At 43.5% G+C, this 18,619-nt stretch overlaps 2 protein-coding genes across 6 annotated transcripts; one reads left to right on the forward strand and one right to left on the reverse strand.

The window, feature by feature from the left end:
* Positions 1-2,064: 2,064 nt before the first annotated feature.
* Positions 2,065-9,996, forward strand: SKIC8 (SKI8 subunit of superkiller complex). 2 transcript variants are annotated; one of them, XM_056346417.1, is made up of 11 exons: positions 2,065-2,464; positions 2,660-2,703; positions 2,797-2,824; positions 3,168-3,273; positions 4,178-4,350; positions 5,475-5,623; positions 5,982-6,075; positions 6,835-6,928; positions 7,559-7,651; positions 8,303-8,381; positions 9,749-9,996. In XM_056346417.1, the coding sequence occupies exons 2-11, from the start codon at positions 2,692-2,694 to the stop codon at positions 9,836-9,838; spliced, it is 918 nt and encodes a 305-aa protein (XP_056202392.1). In that variant the 5' UTR covers positions 2,065-2,464; positions 2,660-2,691; the 3' UTR covers positions 9,839-9,996. The 2 variants fall into 2 exon arrangements, with proteins under 2 accessions (XP_056202392.1, XP_056202391.1); XM_056346416.1 differs by having other exon boundaries at positions 2,066-2,484.
* Positions 9,997-10,852: 856 nt separating this feature from the next.
* On the reverse strand, positions 10,853-16,662 carry DNAJA4 (DnaJ heat shock protein family (Hsp40) member A4). 4 transcript variants are annotated; one of them, XM_056346412.1, is made up of 8 exons: positions 16,512-16,662; positions 16,270-16,406; positions 14,520-14,700; positions 13,489-13,593; positions 12,488-12,715; positions 12,178-12,408; positions 11,542-11,642; positions 10,853-11,460 (listed from the first exon to the last, which is right to left on the reverse strand). In XM_056346412.1, the coding sequence occupies exons 2-8, from the start codon at positions 16,399-16,401 to the stop codon at positions 11,242-11,244; spliced, it is 1,197 nt and encodes a 398-aa protein (XP_056202387.1). In that variant the 5' UTR covers positions 16,402-16,406; positions 16,512-16,662; the 3' UTR covers positions 10,853-11,241. The 4 variants fall into 4 exon arrangements, with proteins under 4 accessions (XP_056202387.1, XP_056202388.1, XP_056202389.1 ...); XM_056346413.1 differs by lacking the exons at positions 16,270-16,406; positions 16,512-16,662 and adding an exon at positions 14,954-16,222; XM_056346414.1 differs by lacking the exons at positions 14,520-14,700; positions 16,512-16,662 and having other exon boundaries at positions 16,270-16,400.
* Positions 16,663-18,619: the final 1,957 nt, after the last annotated feature.

Below are 18,619 nucleotides of genomic sequence, written 5' to 3' on the forward strand. Positions count from 1 at the left end.
ACTGACAAGGTCGTTCCATCTTAATAACCACAAGAATACATATTCACGTATTACCCACACTTGGCACACACCACACAGAACTTTAAATACCGTGATCGTTTTCCTCAAACCGACTATTAAGTGAATTATTTAGTGTGGAGAGGGAGAGGAGTTGACACGTCTGACAACGTTTGAATGCTGTAGTGTTTGTGTACCTGCAGAGCTGAAGCTCCCAGATAATTATCTAGCTTTACTGTTCTATGGAGGTTCATGTGTCTTCAAGACCGTAATAAATCACGGCTTACTTGGCATTTGTCTTCTGTGTAAGGCTGAGCAGGTGCTGAACTGTGAATGCTGATCGGAATTGTGATTGCCGTAGCTGGCCACAATGGCACTCAGTCTATTATTTTTGAAACGAAGTGTTTTGCTCTGTTATTTCTCTGCAACTGAGCTTTGGGACAGGAAACGCCATCTGCAATATTTATATAGCATCTCAAAGACTTGACCTAATTCGCTTCTCTGTGTTAGCACAATATCAGGGCGATCATAATGTTTTTACATACATCAGGCTTTTTCCTTGTAACATTGTTTAAAAACCTGACATTTAAATACATATGCACTCATAAAGTATTACTCCGATTAGGGCTGAAATATCTATATAGATACAAAGCGTGCTAGTCCTCCAGAACAAGGACAAACATAGAATCACGCTCTCAGTTACCATTCCAAGGAGGCAGTTTATCTACAAATTAAACATGTGGCACACTTTGCTTCAGATTATCCTCCTGATGCACCAAAGCAGCATCTAATCAGCTTTCAGCCTTAACAAATACAGATTTGTGTCATAAGGGATGTAGGAAATAACCCACAATCTCACTCTGCGCCGCAGGAGAAAAATACCAACCTTTACGCCACGGGTCTGAGGTGTTCCATGTACAAAGTCAATACTGGTGTGTAGAAGAACTTTGCATGACGTGAAAACCCCAGAGGGATTAGAAACACTTTGCCTGTCAAAGATTATATTACAGTACTGCGGCGCTCGATACAGGATTGCGAAACCAAATCCTGATCGTTTAAATGTAAGGTAAAATACTATGTTTTGAGAACAAATTTACGTGGAAGAATTATTAGGAGAATCCGGCTAAGAAATCGGAACAGAGTAATTTCTCTGACTTTTGGAAAGTGCTTACTGTGGCATGATTAGTAACAAGAAAATGAGATTTCTGAAATTCAATATATTAAAGCAGTATGCCTTAAAATCCTCTGAAAGCTCAATCTAAATAATCAGAGAACTAAGGATTCTGTAATTCTGTGTAAGAGTTTTACCCAGATTTTCATTCTTAATTGCAGAACTGTGTTAAGACACTGGGAATTCCTGGTTTGGCGGTTACCGTGCTTACTCAGGCAAGCTGCAAGCGCCGCTGATCGCCAAGAGCTCTGTGCCCACATCGGACCGATTCCGGCCGCGGAAGGCCGCGGATCCTTTGCCGGTAATTTTAAGCCACAGGGAATCTCACTCACTCTCCTGAACTTTAATTCTGGCATTTCCCCCCCCCCCCCCCCCCCGCCCCTAACTCAAGCAGAGGCAGCAACATGAAAACACCTCCAGTTTCCCCAGCAGTCGCACCTGGGTTGGTTTTTCAGGGGCAGATGACTCGGAGAGCCACCGCCGCGCTGCCGCCACACCGGGCACGGCTGGGGCGCCACAGCCGCAGTGGGCACGGCACGGCCTGTGCCGGGAGCAGCTGCTGGCACGGCACGGCACGGCATGGCATGACCCGGCACGGCACGGCCTGGCATGACCCGGCACGGCACGGCATGGCCCGGCACGGCGTGGCCCAGCACGGCGTGGCCCGGCACGGCATGACCCCGCACGGCACGGCATGGCCCAGCACGGCGTGGCCGCCCGGCCCGAGCCCACCGCCCCCCGGGGGCTGGCGCTGCTGCCCCTCCCCGCGGCCCTTCCCGCCCGCCACAGTCCGCGCCGCTGCTGCCGGTTCTGTCGCAGGCGCGGGCAGTCCCTGCTGCACAGCCGGGGCCCGGCCCCCGCCCGGGGCTCTGTCCCTCAGGGGGGCGGCGCGGCGCAGGGCCGACAGGGCACGGCGGGCGCCATCCCGCCACCATCCCCTCACGCTCCGGCGCGGGGCTGGCACCCCCAGGCTGACGCCGCCCGGGCGCGGGAAGGGGCGAGGGACAGCCCGGCCGGGCGCTGCCCGGGGCCCTGCTGCTGCCGGCGAGCGCCGGAGGCCGCTGGGCCGCCGCCCCGGGGCACGGGCGACGGAGGGCGGCGGGCCCACGAGGCCGCAGGGCGCCCTCTCGGCCACACGGCGGCAGCAGAGAGCTCCAGGCAGGCGCCCCCCGCCGCGGCGGCGAAGGGCTGTGGGGAGAGGCGCTCCTGCCGCGCTCTCGGTGGTAGGACACGTCATCGCGGTGCGGCGGTGACGCGGAGGCCGTGGGCCCGGGGCTGAGTGTGCGGGACGGCCCGGTACGGCGCGGGGAGGCCCGGTGAGGCTCGGGAGGGCGAAGACGGGGCGAGAGCCCCCGCGGGGAGGCGGCGGCGCCGGGCCCCTGCGCGGCTGGCGCCTCTGGGCGCGGCGCTTCCCTTCCCTCAGGCCCCGCTGCGGAGCCCGTCCGTGAGGCAGGGCCTTACTGCTGAGCCTAATGGGTTTTCTCTTTCCAGAGCGTTCCTGCTAAGACCGCTCCCGTAAAGACATGACCACACAGGTAAATAAAAACAGCGTTAATTAAACTAATCGCTAGCTTGATAATTATTTTTTAGGTTGCTCGTATGTAATATTAATTATTTTTTCTTTCTAGTACGGTATTCTCTTCAAGCAAGAGCAAGGTGAGAAAACACTGACATGTATTAAATAATACTGGCCTTCTTGGATGATGTAAAGTCGGTAATGGCGGATATACTTGTGAGATGACTTGGATTGTGCTTATATGAAGTATAAATGAGAGTAACTCCGAAATAGCTATGCAGTTTTTTCAGCAGTGACCTTGGTGAACAAAATACATCACAATGACAGCGGTGAGGAGACTCTTGGAGCACTGATAGACCTGAAGAGTCAGGGGTCTATTGCCAACATCACAAGCAGGAATTTTAGCATGACCAAAACTGGTAGTTGTCTTCCATCAAAAGAAACCACTTTGTTTTTAATTTCTATGTTTATATTCTCTTGTAGCTCACGATGATGCCATTTGGTCAGTTGCCTGGGGAAAAAATAAAAAAGATGGCTCTGAAACAGTGATCTCTGGTTCTTTGGATGATCTAGTGAAGGTCTGGAAGTGGTAAGTGCACTGTATTAACCAGTTCTAAGCCTTGGAAGTAGTCACTATGGAGATACAGCAGTCTTGAATTTCCACAATCTGCAGGGAAATTAGAAGTTGTATCAGGGAAGGGGTAGCCTGGCACATCTCTTGAGTAAGCTTATCTTCATTTGGTGCATGCTTTCTCTTGGAGTGGTAGCATTCTGATGTGCTTTAATTCAATTACATTTATTTAATTTTATTAAAAGAGTGCAAGCCTTTCTGAAAATGCAAGCCAAATTTTACACATTGTCTGCCAGAGAGTAGTACAACTTGTATTTCTAAACCAAAGAATTAGAATGTGCAGCTTTTTATGAAACAATGCATTGGGAGCATGTGTACTGTGAAAGGAATAATGAGAACAGAGTAAAAGAAGAAGTGACATCTTACTGTTTGAAAAAAATCCTCATAACCCTTATACAAGTGACACTGAAGTATGCTTTTGCGAAGAAATTGTTCTCTTAGCCAAAGCAGTATTAAGTATGTGCTTCACTTCAGTAACATGAGTAGCTTGGTTGTGGCAATTATGAAAATGTTGGTCGTTGCATTTTGTGCTTTGCTACTAGATTGACAGTCTGCTGTGTAAGTACCGGTGCATTGATGCGTAATGGTCATGTTTCAGTGGGACTGCTTACAAACTTAAGATGATGCTTTGCAGAAATGTGGCAAACAAGTGATGTATCAGTTCTTTCCCTTAAGTACAGAGAGCAATTTGCATATTTATTTTCATATAGCTATTTTCACATTTTGTGGGTGAAGTTGGATTCCCCATTTGTTGAAGAAAATGGAGAAATGTGGGTTGTCTTGTTTGTTTCGTCTGAGGTTGTAGATGGGTTAATTACCCCCAGCTATTCATAACTAAGCTTTTCTTTCCCTTGAACAAAAGGAATGATGAAAAATTGGATCTACAGTGGACTTTGGAGGGTCACCAGCTGGGCGTGGTATCTGTGGATATCAGCCACACAGGCTCCATTGCAGCATCCAGCTCCCTAGATGCCCATATTCGCCTTTGGGATTTAGAAACTGGCAAACAAATCAAGTCAATAGATGCTGGTCCTGGTAAGATATCAGTGTTTAGCTTTTTCTGCATATGAAGTGTACTTACTCTGGATAGTATATACTGTACAGTGTATAATTAGGCTATATGAGGTCCCTAAATTGTTTGGTTTTTTCCTTTTTTATAAAATCTTTATTTGTCTGCAAAAATCTTTGTGATTTTTATAAACTCAGCATAAAGTAGTATCAGGCAATTTTACATGTATTTTTTCACACTACTTACACTTTTTCAGATACATTTAGATATGCTTTTTGCTAGATGCATAAAGCAGAGTGGAAGCCAGCTTGTTTTTACAGATGTATTGATTAAAGGATGTCTTAAAAAATAATTAAAATGCTTATTCAAATTGATTTACAAAGCCTGAACTTTCATCGTAAGCACTGCACTGCACTGAATTTGAGCCATATATGTGATGCTTATTTATGTAGTACATCCAGTCCTGAGTAAGCATGTCAAAACACAGTAAAGCTGAACTCTGGATCAATGTTATGTCCTCCAAGTTGGAAATCTGGGCCTAAGATCTTACTCTAAATATTTCATTGGTCCACTGGCAGTCCCTTATTTAAGAACAATCTTGCAGGTTTTAGGTAGTTAATATTAAGCTTATAGGAAAGAAAACCCTGTGAATTACATTGTGCCAGATAAATATGTTGTACTGCTGTAATAAGGTAGGGCTTTTTGAATTCCGTTGCAAGGCCTGTTGATCTATGTTACAGTCATATATCTGTTTCTCCTGCATCTTCTGTACTTCGCTACATACTAGTTTTGCTTTCTTTTACTGGTTTGGTACCAGGAGAAAAGTATTTACACTTCACTCATTGCCGTCTTAAATTCTGAATTTATTGTTACAGGAGAGTCTAATAAGCTCAGGGTCTTGTTAGAAAATGTAATCTTTCTTAGATCTTAGAAATCTTAGAAATATCAGCCCAAAATCTTAGAAATAAACGGCCCAAGCTATGCTCCATTAATGACATTGAAGGAAGTAAGCTTTCATGAGCTTGTACACTTTCTTAAGAGTACATAGTAGAGTTTAGAGTATTTAGAGTAAATGGGGTGTGTGTGTGGTGTGTGTGAATGTCTAAATAGAAACAGTATTCAGCTAACTGATGTTTTCTTTTTAATACAGTTGATGCTTGGTCCCTGGCTTTTTCACCCGATTCCCAGTACCTTGCAACAGGAAGTCATGTGGGAAAAGTAAATATTTTTGGTGTTGAAACTGGAAAGAAGGAATATTCACTGGACACCAGAGGGAAGTTCATCCTTAGCATTGCATATGTAAGAAGAACAACTGATAATGTCTTATATGAGATTGCTATTGCTGTAATACATTGTAAATCAGACATTTTTTGTTTTCACCTGTCAGTTTATCTCTACGTAATACTAAATGACAGCCATACTTTGATAGTTCCAGATATAAACTGCATGATATTCCCCCACTGCATATATGGAAAATAGACCTTGTTCTTGCTTATATACATATTGTGAGTAAGTCCACTGAAGTCTTTAGGATTTTTGGAGCCCAGGTATCTTGCATAGATCATAATTGTTAAAGGTTGCCAAGAGAATGACAGGGAGGTGCACAGCATAAATGCATACTGTTGTTAAATGCATACTTTTTTGTGTTTTATTACAGAGTCCAGATGGAAAATACTTAGCCAGTGGAGCGATAGATGGCATTATCAATATTTTTGATATTGCCACTGGAAAACTTCTGCATACGCTAGAAGGTAATGGTTTGTGTATTTGCAGTACTGAAGTTCTGGCTTCCTTCCTCAACAAAATTAAAGGATATAACGCCAAATCTGAGTATGATACAACAGCCATGGCATAAATGAATTGATGTTTCTGTCCATTAGATAGTATTCAGTTACTTAGTGTGCTGTAACTTAAATCACTTGAAATATTAGAGGCAAACCCTGAACTCAGGCTTTCATCATAAAATGCCTATCTCAAAAAATACAGTCAGTAATGCTTACCTAAATTCTTGAACTGCAGTTCCTTCTTGTATTGTAGTGCGGTACAAGGGAGTGAAGCTAAGGCAATTGCGTGCTGCCACATGTATGATTTTTACTATGGTATCAGTTTTATTCCCGTTTTAAAAAACAGCCAAACATTTTGTGTTGTAGAAGACGTGCATTTTTCTAACAGCTAAATGGGCTTTTAATGTTCATGCAGTGTCTGTGCAGTTGTATAATAAAAAAACCCAACCACTTAAACAATATGAAATCGTATTAGAAAATATGACATCCTAGCTAATAGATCCAGATCAGTGGATTTTGTTGCAGTGGACATGGCTTAACATTCAAAGTTCAGAATTACTGTCAGTTTGCATTTTATGTTGTGCAAGGAAGCCCACAAGAGGCATGGAGAGAAAGACTTTTCAGAGGTTGCTTTAACAGGGAACAGTGTTGTGTGTGGCTTCTTAAGCACTGCCATTAGTAAGAGGAATAGTTACATTCTAAGCCATATAAAACTTTGAATTTCAGGTCACGCGATGCCTATTCGTTCACTGACATTTTCTCCAGATTCACAGTTACTTGTAACTGCTTCAGATGATGGCTACATCAAAATCTACGATGTGTAAGTTGTTTTGCAAGACATGCTAAAAGGAAAATAACTGTTCAGAGAGGCTGATACTGCAAAAAATATATCAAACCCTCTGCTTCTGTAATTCCCTTCAGCTTCTGGTGACTTCTTTATACTATGCCCTGAGATAGTTTTTAAATAAAAAGTGCATAGGTGGATGACAGCCTTCAAATTACTTTCCCTATATTTGCCCTGTAGGCAGCAGGCTAATTTTTTTGTATATCAGTCCTGCATGTTTATGTTTACCCATCTTAAACATCTGTTCTGTACCCAAGAAATCATTTATGACCTACTTCTCTTGCACTGTGCAAAAACTTGGAAGACCCTGTGGAGGAAAAGGCACTGTTCAGTGATCTTCACTCCCCTAAACCTGTGTTACTTTGCCTTCTTCGTGGGGAAACTGTTTTGACCACCGATGTATATATACTCTTGGTGACTTCTTTTTATGTTAACCATTTGAAATGGAAAATCTGTTGTAACACCAGTTCAGCTTGGATGAACAAATCTCCAGAAGTCACCTTCCATGACCTTGCATTGAGCCATTCCTGACTGCACTAGCTATATTCCTGTTGCTCTTTCCCTGGAATTTGCAAACCAAATATTGAAAATTTGTTCTTTCCACAGGCAACATGCGAACTTGGCAGGCACATTAAGTGGTCACGGATCCTGGGTATTAAACGTAGCCTTTTGTCCTGATGATACCCATTTTGTTTCCAGGTATTCAATTTAACTTGTTTATGCTTACTGGGGGGAAAAAAAACCCCAAGCAAACAAACTTTATATTTATAAAGGAAGATGGATCATAAAAAAGTACGTGTACACATTACCATGGAATCTATAATGGGATAGCATACGTTACAATTAAAGACTCGAGCCAATCTGTGATGTGATACCAGTTGTAGTGAATAGGATTTCATAGTGTAAGTCATCCCATTGCAGCATACTTCCCTACAAGTGAAGAACATCTAAGAGAAGGGCAATTTGATTCTAAACAGCTGAAAAATTGCCATAGCATTAAACAGTACAACCTAATGTGGTAGAACATTAATCTAGCTGAACTTCAGTGTTAACTCTTAGAACAGCTCAGGCAGTTGGTGCACCGAGTCTATGTAACACGTTATGCAAAGAACTTGCTGCTAAGAGTTCTGGCTAAAATGGGAGTCTCATTTTCATGTTGCAGATACTGAAACAGTAAATGTATTTTAAAGGTAACTGGGACCTGGCAGAAGATGCACTTCTTTGCTACTTCATCCCTGTATTTGATGGGGGAAGAAGGTTTCTTATATCTACCGTATGAGAGCTTTTAAGCTTTGCACTAGAGTTATTCTTACTAATTCAAACATTGATCCAATACTGTTTTTCATCCAGTTCATCTGATAAAAGTGTAAAAGTTTGGGATGCTGGAACGAGAACCTGCGTTCATACTTTCTTCGACCACCAGGATCAGGTATGTCTGCTATTGAATTATCTGGGTCACTGCTCACAGGCGAACTTGTTGTGTCATTGTGCACATTTGTGCCTCAACTTGGTGCTATAGCTTCAGGGCTAAATTTCAGGCTGCTATAAGAAAATCTTAAAAGTTGTTCATGATTATTTGGCACTTAATATTGAACTGAACTGATACTCCAATTGTGTAGGTTGATCTCTTCCATGTAATTAAATTTTTCCAGTCCAAATAAGGGCAATCCTGAGTAGCCAAAAGCATTCTTCAGACTTTATTTTTTATCTTTTGTCTACGGTCTTACTTCTGTCACTTACATGGCATGTGCCTGTAGGGTAGAATGCTTATTTAAAGGAATGGAATTACCTAAAAAGATGCTTGAAAGCACACTTGAAACTTCGGACTTTTCCCTCCTCAAATGTAACACCCTAATTTTTGTTTTCCTCAGTGATAGTTACCCATGAGGGAAGTTAGGCATCTACTTTCCAAATGTTATGTGTTAAGTAGAACAATGCGATTTTTTAACAAACCATAGAGGAAGATGTAACAAAGCAAATTATTTCAGATTTTATTTGGGCTCTTTTTTCCATAGTACTTTTTTTACTGTAACCTTCGTTTCAGCCGTGGCGGGTTTAACAAAGTGGAATTGGATTTCCAGTGGTGTTTTAACTGTTGTCCGTAATCTTCCAAGTTTGTGGAAGGCAGATGTACCAGCTCATGGGAAGGCTGGCTTTTAGGCATTAATGCCAAATGGTGTACAAGTCCCCCACTCTGCTGTCAGCACCCACCCACTCTGCAGTCCCGTGTGTTAACGTGGGTGGCCTTCACTCTTGCTGGTACCATCCTCACGATGGAGGTGGGGGGTCACTTAACTGCTTGTGTAACTGTCCTAAGCCAGAGGACTGACCTGAATTTTTCTCTTTTGCACTGGTAAGTGGCGGCTGTCTTAATTAGCCCAAGGATAAACTGGATCATCCTTCGGTCTGTCATTATGTCTCAGTCTACATGAAAAACACTTGTCCTCTTTGCAGACAGCACTGTAACATACTCTTTTCAGAGATGTGCAAGAGTGAAAATGTTAGGTTTTATTTTTGTAAACTGGGACAAGGATTTTTCAGCCTTTTTCAAGTATCTGTAATCCATTGTCAGAAGTGGACTGTAAGATCGTGTCAGGCTATGTGACAGTGTCCTCTGGTTCATCAACCTCATCTGCTATTAAAGCAGAAGCCATAAGTGGGCCAGCTCCAGTAAGGTGATCTTAAATAATCCTCCCTCTTCTGCTTGTTGTAGTCAACAACTGTGACAGCATGCTGTCAAGATTTTTTTTTTTCTTCCATGCCCTATTGATAACCTTGCCCATGTGCTTTTTGCAGGTTTGGGGAGTGAAATACAATGGAAGTGGGTCCAAAATTGTATCTGTTGGAGATGACCAAGAAATCCATATTTATGACTGTCCAATTTAAATATCTTGATTCAGGCCCTTTGGTTAACTCTTGTGGCAAGTTTGTAGTACTGTCCTTCCATGTCGTGTTTTAGTACTGCAAAATGCAGAGCTGCAAAATCAGATATATTTTATTTTGCATGAAAGCAAGTTTTACTTTTTCAAAAATAAAAGCTACAGATGCAAGTAATGTGTCTAATCCTTGGAAAAAGGTATTTTTGGAAATACGTAGTCATGGGTGAAGTAACTGCTCAGTTAATCTCCCCTGACTTTATACATAAATAGACTGGAGCTGGGAAGTGTTGACAAAGTCCCACAGCAGCTTATTTTAGCAAAAGGAAAAGCAACTGAGGCAATGGTGTATGTGTGGGAAATGACAGCCTGCACTCATCTTCGTGCTGCCCCAGTGAGCTTAATAGGGTCACTTAAGTTCAACACCTGTTCCAGCAATTGTATGGTGGCATGTAGCTTAATTCATCATGGGTTTCATTTCACAAAAGGGTGCTAGTTCTTTCCAACCCTGACTTTGTACACACTACTAGAAAACAGATAAAAGGGGGGAAGAAAAAAAGGCTTCAATGTGCTCATTCTGCTATGGTACCTTGTCACATTACAGGACAGCAGCAGCATACCCAGGGCATGCAGGTTTGATTTATTCATCTTGATTAAGGCTCTAGTGTACCACATACTAGGGAAGGCTGAAATGCAGAGCCGGAGATGCTGAAAGATCAAATATTTGCCTGTCTGTACATTTGTGTGGTACACTATGCACAGTAGAAGGATACCTCATAAACACTATGGTACAGAGCTGAGGAACGCACTCTTAATACCAACAGACTAACCCAGGAAAGGCTGCCATTACACAGGGAGCAGGGTGCGCAAATTGCTTGAACAACACAAAATGAGACAAGCACAAGCATTACAGCTAATGATGTTCAGTACCAAGAGTGATCCAGGTGATAGGAGCCTGAGCTTAAAGAAATTTACTTGAAAGGGGTTGTAGAGTAGCTTAGGAAGTACAAGCAAAACATGACATAATGTGAAGAGTTCTATTTATTAGAAGTTATTTCTACTATGGTTTATTCTATGAAATTAATTTTCCAGTATGAAAGTATTTACATAAGACACTCCACTTAGCCTCTATCAATATTGCCAAAGTCTTATATAAATAGCATTGGTGAAATAAATCCAAGAACCTTCACAGCAAAGGAAAATGTATACCAACTCAGTTGGTTCTCAGCTGTGTGACATTTGCTTTATATATAAAGACTACAAGAACACAATATAAATTAGTTACAAAAAGGTGATACTGACAGCGCAGCAACTCAATTTGCTGAACACAAAACCCACAAGCAGTGGCTATTACAGCCATGCAGTTTTCATTGTGAAAATTTACATTTGAGATGACATCCATTCCACCTTGCTTTAAGATGTCTGACATTGTACTCCTGTTCTTGGACCCTCCTCATCTTCTTCATATGCTTCTCCCCCACTGTTGCGGTAGGTTTGCTCACTTGGATCAAAGTCTTCAAGGTCTACCTGATCCATCTCATCTGTGATCATGACATCTTCTCGTGGAGGGAGCAGAGCCTCCAGCAGACACAGTTTCTCCCTTGGGAGCCAGTAGTGCTCTGGGAACTGGACCTACAATTTAATGTATTTTTTTAATGAACAGTTATTCCTGCCAACACGTATCTTTGCTACAGAGAAAAGCAGTCAACTTACCAAAAATTGTATAATTAAGCTGCCTTTGTCCATTGGAGATTTGTAGACAGGCATTCCTTCGTTGTAGATACACTTTAGGTCACCATGTTTTATCACTTCACCTACATGGAGGTAAGAGCAGGAAGTAAGCTTGTGTGAACAGATGTTGCACAACCATGAAAAGCTGGGCTGTACACCAGCAGCGTTCCCACAGCATCTGAGGGACACTACTATGCAACCCCTAGAAAAGGCTGCGGACTGGGAAGCACTGCAACCAAGCTACACAGAAGTAAGGCCATTTAGACCATTTGCTCTACTGTAAGATTCAGCTGCTCTTAGCCCAGCTTTCAGGCTGAATTAACAGAATCTAACAGAGTTTAAGTTTCTGGCCTCTTGAGTATTTTCCTGGCTATCACCAACCGAGGGTGAAGTTCATTAAGAGGCATTTGACAGCTTTAGCTGTAATTCTGCTTTAGAAGTAATGCTTTAGAAGCAGTGGCAAGAACCAAGAGCCAACTAAATTAAACAACTGTTTCCATCTACTGCATCAACTTGTTAAAAACCCAAAAAACACACACCCAACCCCCCAAAAAACCCAGTCCAGGCACGCTGGAACATGCGAGCAGTTTACGTAGCATCACAATTCTTAAGACCTACCTGGCCTAGATGTTATAACAAGAACTCTGTTATCCAGAGTTTCAATGGTCTTTCTGAAACCACATAAAGCCTCTGAGAGTTGAATTCTCATTTTTGTGATTAAGTCATGCCCTCGTCTCTGAAAGACACTGTGATCCTTTTGATCAAGCACAATTATAACATCACCAGGCTCCAGATCAGGCTCCTGGTCACCTTCTCCATGAAATACTATCTTCTGACCGTCTTTCATACCTGGAGAGAAGAAACCCATTTATTCTCTGCAGAATTGTAGGCAATGATCAGGGACATAAAAGAAATACAGGGTTCTTACCCTTATCAACATGAACTTCTATGATCTTTTTCTCTCTTACAACCTTACAGCCATTGCAGTTGTCACACCTGTCCTTCGGATTTATTCTTTCACCTTGGCCTTTGCATTCTGGACACACAGTTTGGATTTGCTGTACCATACCAGGTCCAATTTGCTGAACTATAACTTGCATTCCTCTTCCTTTACACACAGGGCACTTTTCTATTGCCCCTCTCTTTCCGCCATAACCTTTGGAAAAAAAGTTAAATCTGATCTCAGTCTCAAAAAGGGAAAAGTTAACTCCAGTCAGGCTGGAACTCAGTGGCTTCAAGAGTACCTTTAGGACAACTTAAGAGTAGTTTAGTGATTTATTTCCAATGTTAACTGGAGTTTAGTTTCCTTCATGAAGCATGCTCCGTAAGTTAGAAATTTCTACAAGCAGAAGAAAGGCGAGCTTTCTATATACCACTTTATCAGCCTCTGCCCCACCTCCCAATACATCTTGGTTTTCAAGAATCTATCAGAATACTGACTTCAAGACCTAGACATTCCATTAACACTTTGGAAAGAATCCACTTGCTGAATATTTAATTGAGTATCAAGATACAAGACCTCATTAGGATTTATCTCAAAGAGGACCAGTCATTATGGATACTTAATAGCAGTAAAATGAGTTGCTTAATACAAGTTAGACTTCTACCCAGAGCAATTTTAGTAAAAGGCTGTTTCATTGAACTTTAAAAAGTTCTGGATCAAGACACTTTTAGTTTAGGTGTTCTTAACTATGATTTGCAGTGAGTTTAAGTCTGCCACTAGAACAATTATTACACTGTGTTTAAGAAAGCCTTATTCCTGGATAACTTTAAGTAAGAACTAAATACCCTGGCAGACTTTCAGGCGCAGGAAGGAGAAAAACATACGAATAAGAAAACATACACTTAATTCCCAGTCCCTCCCTCAATATTAAAAAAATAAAAACCATGGAGTAAGAGGGGTTTGGAACCATTAGGGTATTTTTTTACCTTCACACTTGCCACAAATAACATTCTTTTGCAGTGCCAGTTTCCTTGTAATACCATTATATAAATCTTCAAGTGATACACCTAACTGGTGTACAACGTTTTTGCCTTTTAAAAAAAAAAAAAGATAGGATTAATTCCGGTTCAGCTGTTGTAAGGAAAAGTGTTTATTTAAAGGCTTCTACTCATGTTCATACATGCAGTCTCACTGAAGAAATGTAAAGTTAATTCCAAACTGAGCACAGTTCAGCTCCCTTAAAAACATGTGCAGTTCCATCAACTTCCACTGAGCTGCACTCAAGTACGTATGTCAGAACAAGGTTTAGCTGCAATTAAGCAAAGCATCAAAGCCACCCTATCCCTGCTCCTACCTCTAATTGTGTAAGCTTAACTGAAACAGCAAGATGCAAGGACACTACCAGCTTTCGAAGTTGCTATTATGCCTACCTATAAATTTCCATGCCACTTCATAGCATGACTTCAAAGATTTTACAGCAAGTTACTGCTTGCTCCTTCAAGCATTGAAGAGGGGCATGGGACAAGACAAAAAGCATACTGTGCTTTTGGCAGCACTCCATTCTCAGTTTGACATAATTTCTCCCAAATATTTTCATGAGATTAAACACTGCTTAAGTTTTAAGTTGATGGTGTCCTTTGAAGCAATTTGCCCAAAGCATACGAGCAAGTGAGGCACAGATCTGGAAAAAAGGTACTTAAAACAGGTCTAATTCAACTGCTCCAACCTGCCGAAGTTTCCCCCTCCCCTACAGATTACCCACACCCACTTTAATGAAAATTAAACAGAACTCATCAGAAAGATTGCTATGGCTGCATCATGTTATCTACTTTATTAGAATCTTAATGCTAGAGTAACTAAACGAACAACAACCCAGTCAACCCAGTTTACTTGATCTATGGTTGCAATGAGTAATATCCACACTATGTGCACTTAGCAGAACAGCAGTACCATAGCACAGTTGTTTTATGCTTAAGTGCATGGTTAGAGTTTCTAGAACTTGTTTAGAACTGTGTACCTCTTCTCTCTCTATTCATTCGGCCTCCACCACCAAAGAACATGTCAAAGATGTCCATGGGTGAAGAAAAGCTGCCGCCACTCAGGCCTCCTTCTTTAATAGCCTGCTCCCCACCCTGGTCATAGAGGTCCCTTTTCTTTGGGTCCGACAGAACTTCATATGCCTGGGATATGAGTTTAAACTAAAAAGAAAAAAGAAGCTCTGAACAACTACGACCAAGAGGAAAAGTAACCCTCTTATATGCAACTCCATCTTCATATTGCACCACTGTAGCACTCTTGTGGCACTGTTCTTTTTCCAGGAGGAACCTTCCTAAACAAATGTGTCATAGACTATAATAGTACACTTTCGTCCAGGAAAACCACCCCTTTTCTCCCTCTCCTCCCTCCTCCCATGTTACAAGTGGGCTTAATTCAGAATCACATTGAACTTACAAGCATATGAAAGCTGTGCTTTGATGATTGTGGTTGCAAACTTCATATACCTCTAACAAATCCATTTAGAAAGGGATAGGATACTATCACCAAAGCCTTGTGGGTCCCCAGATACTCAATGGCCACAGCAGTGCTAGTCATTCTAGAGCTACACAGGGATCCTTCATGCCTGCTGAGCTGCTACATCCAGCTAGAACTGAACAGACATGTAAGTGACCAGACTAGTGTTGCTTACTGATCATGAATACAAGGACTTAAATACACATCAAAATATCCACATCATGAAAATTAAGGGATTATTTTTTTAAATAGCCATCAAGAATTTCCTATTACTAAGATGACTAAGTCAATTTTTAAACAGTTTGCTGTTGCTGAAACGACTACTTCATTTTAAACATTATTCACTTATGACCAGGTGTGTGTACATGAAGCGTATATGTACACTTATTACCAGTGCTGTACATAAAAAAAGCAGGCCAAAAATAAAAGCAGAAAAGGTTAACCTTTGACTATACTACTATTTAAGTAGCCTGAGTTTTGCGAATTAGTGTACTAGATAACATGGGAATAGAAGTTCCATATTTATTTAAGGTATTATCAGAACAACTTTTAAGTATCACTTAAGTATTCAGTGTTTCTCCAGTTGCAGTGCTGACTTAGCCTCCTAGGCAAACGAATTGAGTGGGCCTCTGCTAGAACACGTGAAACGGTTCTGTTGTAAACAGTCTACCCATGTGCAGCCCAATGGCTTCCTCTGGACAGTTACCTCGTGTACCTGCATTACCGTTTTCTCTGAAGGAAACCCATCCTGTTCGGAAACACAGATCCATCCAGTAGCACCCAGCGCGCACAGTAGTGCTGGCAGCTGGACCCGCCATATCTGACAGCCCGACGGCCATTAGGGCACTGGAAATCCTGTCAGATTTACCTCCTTTAACCAGCATCTCTCTAAGAGCGAGCTCCCTTTGGCAGCTCCGGGGAGACCGGGAGGAACCGCGGCCCAAAGAGGGGCTGAGGCGCGCCCTCCCGCCGCGGCCGGGCCTGCTGCCAGCTTCAGGTGTCTCCTACGGCGGCTGGAGGAGGGGGCCTCGGCGCGCCCGCGCCCCGCTGCAGGTCAGCCATTACGCGCCCCCCTCAGGCGAGGCCGCGCTTTAAGGCCGGGCGGAGGGCGCGCTCCCCGCCCGCCAGGCCCGCGGCGCCCCGCACCCCGGCAGCCGCCCGGCCGGTGCGAGCAGGCCCCGGTCCCGGCCCCGCGCAAGGCAGCGCTGCCGCCTCACGGCGGGCGGCCCACCGGCCCGGTCCCGGCCCCCGCGTACCCGCTCGCCCTCGCTGGGGTTCTTGTCGGGGTGGTACTTCAGCGCCAGCTTGCGGTAGGCGCGCTTGATCTCCTCGGAGGAAGCATTGGGCTTCACCTGCAGGATGTCGTAGTACTCCGTCTCCTTCACCATGGTGCCTGCAGGAGAGGCGGCCGCGTTACCGCGCGTTCGTGCCCAGCCCCGCCGCCCGGGCCGCCCAGCCCCGCCGCAGGCCGCCCCCAGGCCCGGCGGGCCGCGCTCACCGCCACAGCTACGCCGCTCCCACCACCTCGCTCGCCGATCGCTCTCGCCCCGCCTCTTCCGCGGGTTTTATATGGGCACCGGCCGAATCTTCTGGAATGACGCCGCCCTACGTCACGGCCCTGGAACGGTCTAGAATTGCCGCGCGTGACGTCACCGCCGGTACGTACAGGGGAGGAGCCGGGGCGCTCCCGCCAGCCGCCGCGAGAGCCGCTGAGGGATGGGGGGGGCGGGGCCCCGTCTGAGGCGGCTCCCGCCTCCCTGCGGGGGAGAGGCCTGGCCAGGGGCCGCCGGGCACCGCCGCTCCCCGCGGGGCACCGCCGGGAGCCGCGGGCCGTAGTGCGGCGGCAGCCGGCGGCCCCTCAGCTGGGGGTGCGGCCTCTGGCGCCTCGTCCCCCGGTGTCTGGGCGATTTGCAGCGATTCAACCAGCGGTGCCCCAGCGCCCGCTGCCTGCCGTGTCCCCTTCCCTCACTGCCGCGGCGGGAAGGCTGGGTGGCTTGCGTCTTTTCTCCAGGCAACCAAAGGTCTCCATAAATTATTTACTGCTCAGGTGAAAAAAGAACCCTGGTGCTGGCGTGGGAGCTGGCTGAAAGCATATTGTTATAGAAGATGGCCGGTTAATACTGAAAATCACAAGTGGAAATACAGAAAATCTGTATGACCTAAGAACGGATTTTGTTCAAACTCGAGCAGAAATGCTTATGAGCTTTTTTTTTAGTTCAGGAAACTTTTTTTTTTTATTATTGGAAACACTTCTACAAAGCAGTGTCTCCTGTGGTTGTGATAACCCCAAGGCTGCAGTGTTCCATCAGCCACTGTACTAGCAAAAAGTTAGGATGACTGAAGAAAAGAGCTGGGCTGCATTGCCCAACAGGAGAAAAGGGACAAACAGGAAAGCTGTGTGGGTTTTGAATGAAATACTGTTGTGATTTAAAGTTCAAGTGTCATTATAATGAACTTCCCACTTATTTAACGTAAATAATATTAGAAGATTGAAATAATGCTATCTGTTCTTTGTGTACTTCTGCTTACATCAAGCATGTCGACTTACTAAAGGAGGGGGAGCTGATTACAGAAAAATAGCACAAAACATCAGTGAAGGGAACAGTTCAAAGCCACAAGAAAGAAATCGGTGTTAGTAACTACTATTTTTTCTAAGCATAATTATCAGCAGCTGAACATGTATATTTGTTTTGCAATTGTGAAATTACATTCACAAGTAAATACAGAAATTACTTTCTAAAATAACTATAGTAACTTACTCTGTAAAGTTCTTTTTTTTTTTTTCCTTCTAGGCTGAGAACTATATGCCTCTTTTTTTAAAAAAAGAAAGAAGCCATTTATTCTAGTAATAGTCTTCACCTTAAAAGATAAATTAGATATGATCTTACAGTCCTGAAGATGGTACTCCTATTTAAGAAGAAATTATAAATCTGGTAACAGCTTTGCAGTAGCTGAATGCTTCAGCAGATGAGAGGCTTTCAGAGCAACATAAGGAATTTTGCTGAGAATTTATTTTTAAATATCAATTTATAGTATGTTGTAAGGAGACAGCATATAATTTCTGTGAGTAGAAACCCTCGTGTAGGTATGTAGATATTTGAGCTCAGGCTGGTGGGTGGTTTCTTACTAGTAACAACTGTTACTAGTAGTAACAGCCAAAAACTTCACTGGCATGGATCTTTGCTTAAGAGGGTTGAGCCTCCTGCTTTGTTTGCTTTTCTTTCATTTTGTTAGAGGGAGCTATCGGGTTATATTTACTTTATCTCTAATACTCAGTATTTGTTTTCTCCATCTTTTCTTCCATTTCATACAAACAAATTCCTTATTTATTCAAAGAATTAGTGGGAAAAGTAGTAAGGGCTGGTGCTTTGGATTAGAAAAGTAGGAGAGATACCAGTCCATCGGCGTTATTCACATCATCTGTATCTCCTGCATTGGTCTAGTCCGAGAACTGCAGTCATCATGATAGCCGATGGGAATACTGTTCTTCTCCAGCTGTACGAAGCAAAACATTTCTGATTTATCCATCCTGTATTTGTGGAACAGAGTAGGAATCCTCAGCAGCTGATTTATACTCATCTAATTTGACATAGTAATAAAAGTAAT

Source organism: Falco biarmicus, chromosome 7 (assembly GCF_023638135.1).
Source record: "Falco biarmicus isolate bFalBia1 chromosome 7, bFalBia1.pri, whole genome shotgun sequence".
In the NCBI taxonomy this organism is placed as follows: domain Eukaryota; kingdom Metazoa; phylum Chordata; class Aves; order Falconiformes; family Falconidae; genus Falco; species Falco biarmicus.

What these genes read in the sequence shown, in the direction of transcription:
- SKIC8 (XM_056346417.1), top strand. An exon ending in GTCAATAGATGCTGGTCCTG is followed by an intron (nt 4,351 to 5,474) that starts GTAAGATATCAG and finishes TTTTTAATACAG; the next exon opens with TTGATGCTTGGTCCCTGGCT. An exon ending in TCATCCTTAGCATTGCATAT is followed by an intron (nt 5,624 to 5,981) that starts GTAAGAAGAACA and finishes GTTTTATTACAG; the next exon opens with AGTCCAGATGGAAAATACTT.
- DNAJA4 (XM_056346412.1), bottom strand. Translation starts at nt 16,401, where the DNA reads ATGGTGAAGGAGACGGAGTACTACGACATCCTGCAGGTGAAGCCCAAT. An exon ending in AGAAGTTCATGTTGATAAGG is followed by an intron (nt 12,409 to 12,487) that starts GTAAGAACCCTG and finishes TCTTCTCTCCAG; the next exon opens with GTATGAAAGACGGTCAGAAG. An exon ending in GCTTAATTATACAATTTTTG is followed by an intron (nt 11,461 to 11,541) that starts GTAAGTTGACTG and finishes ATTAAATTGTAG; the next exon opens with GTCCAGTTCCCAGAGCACTA.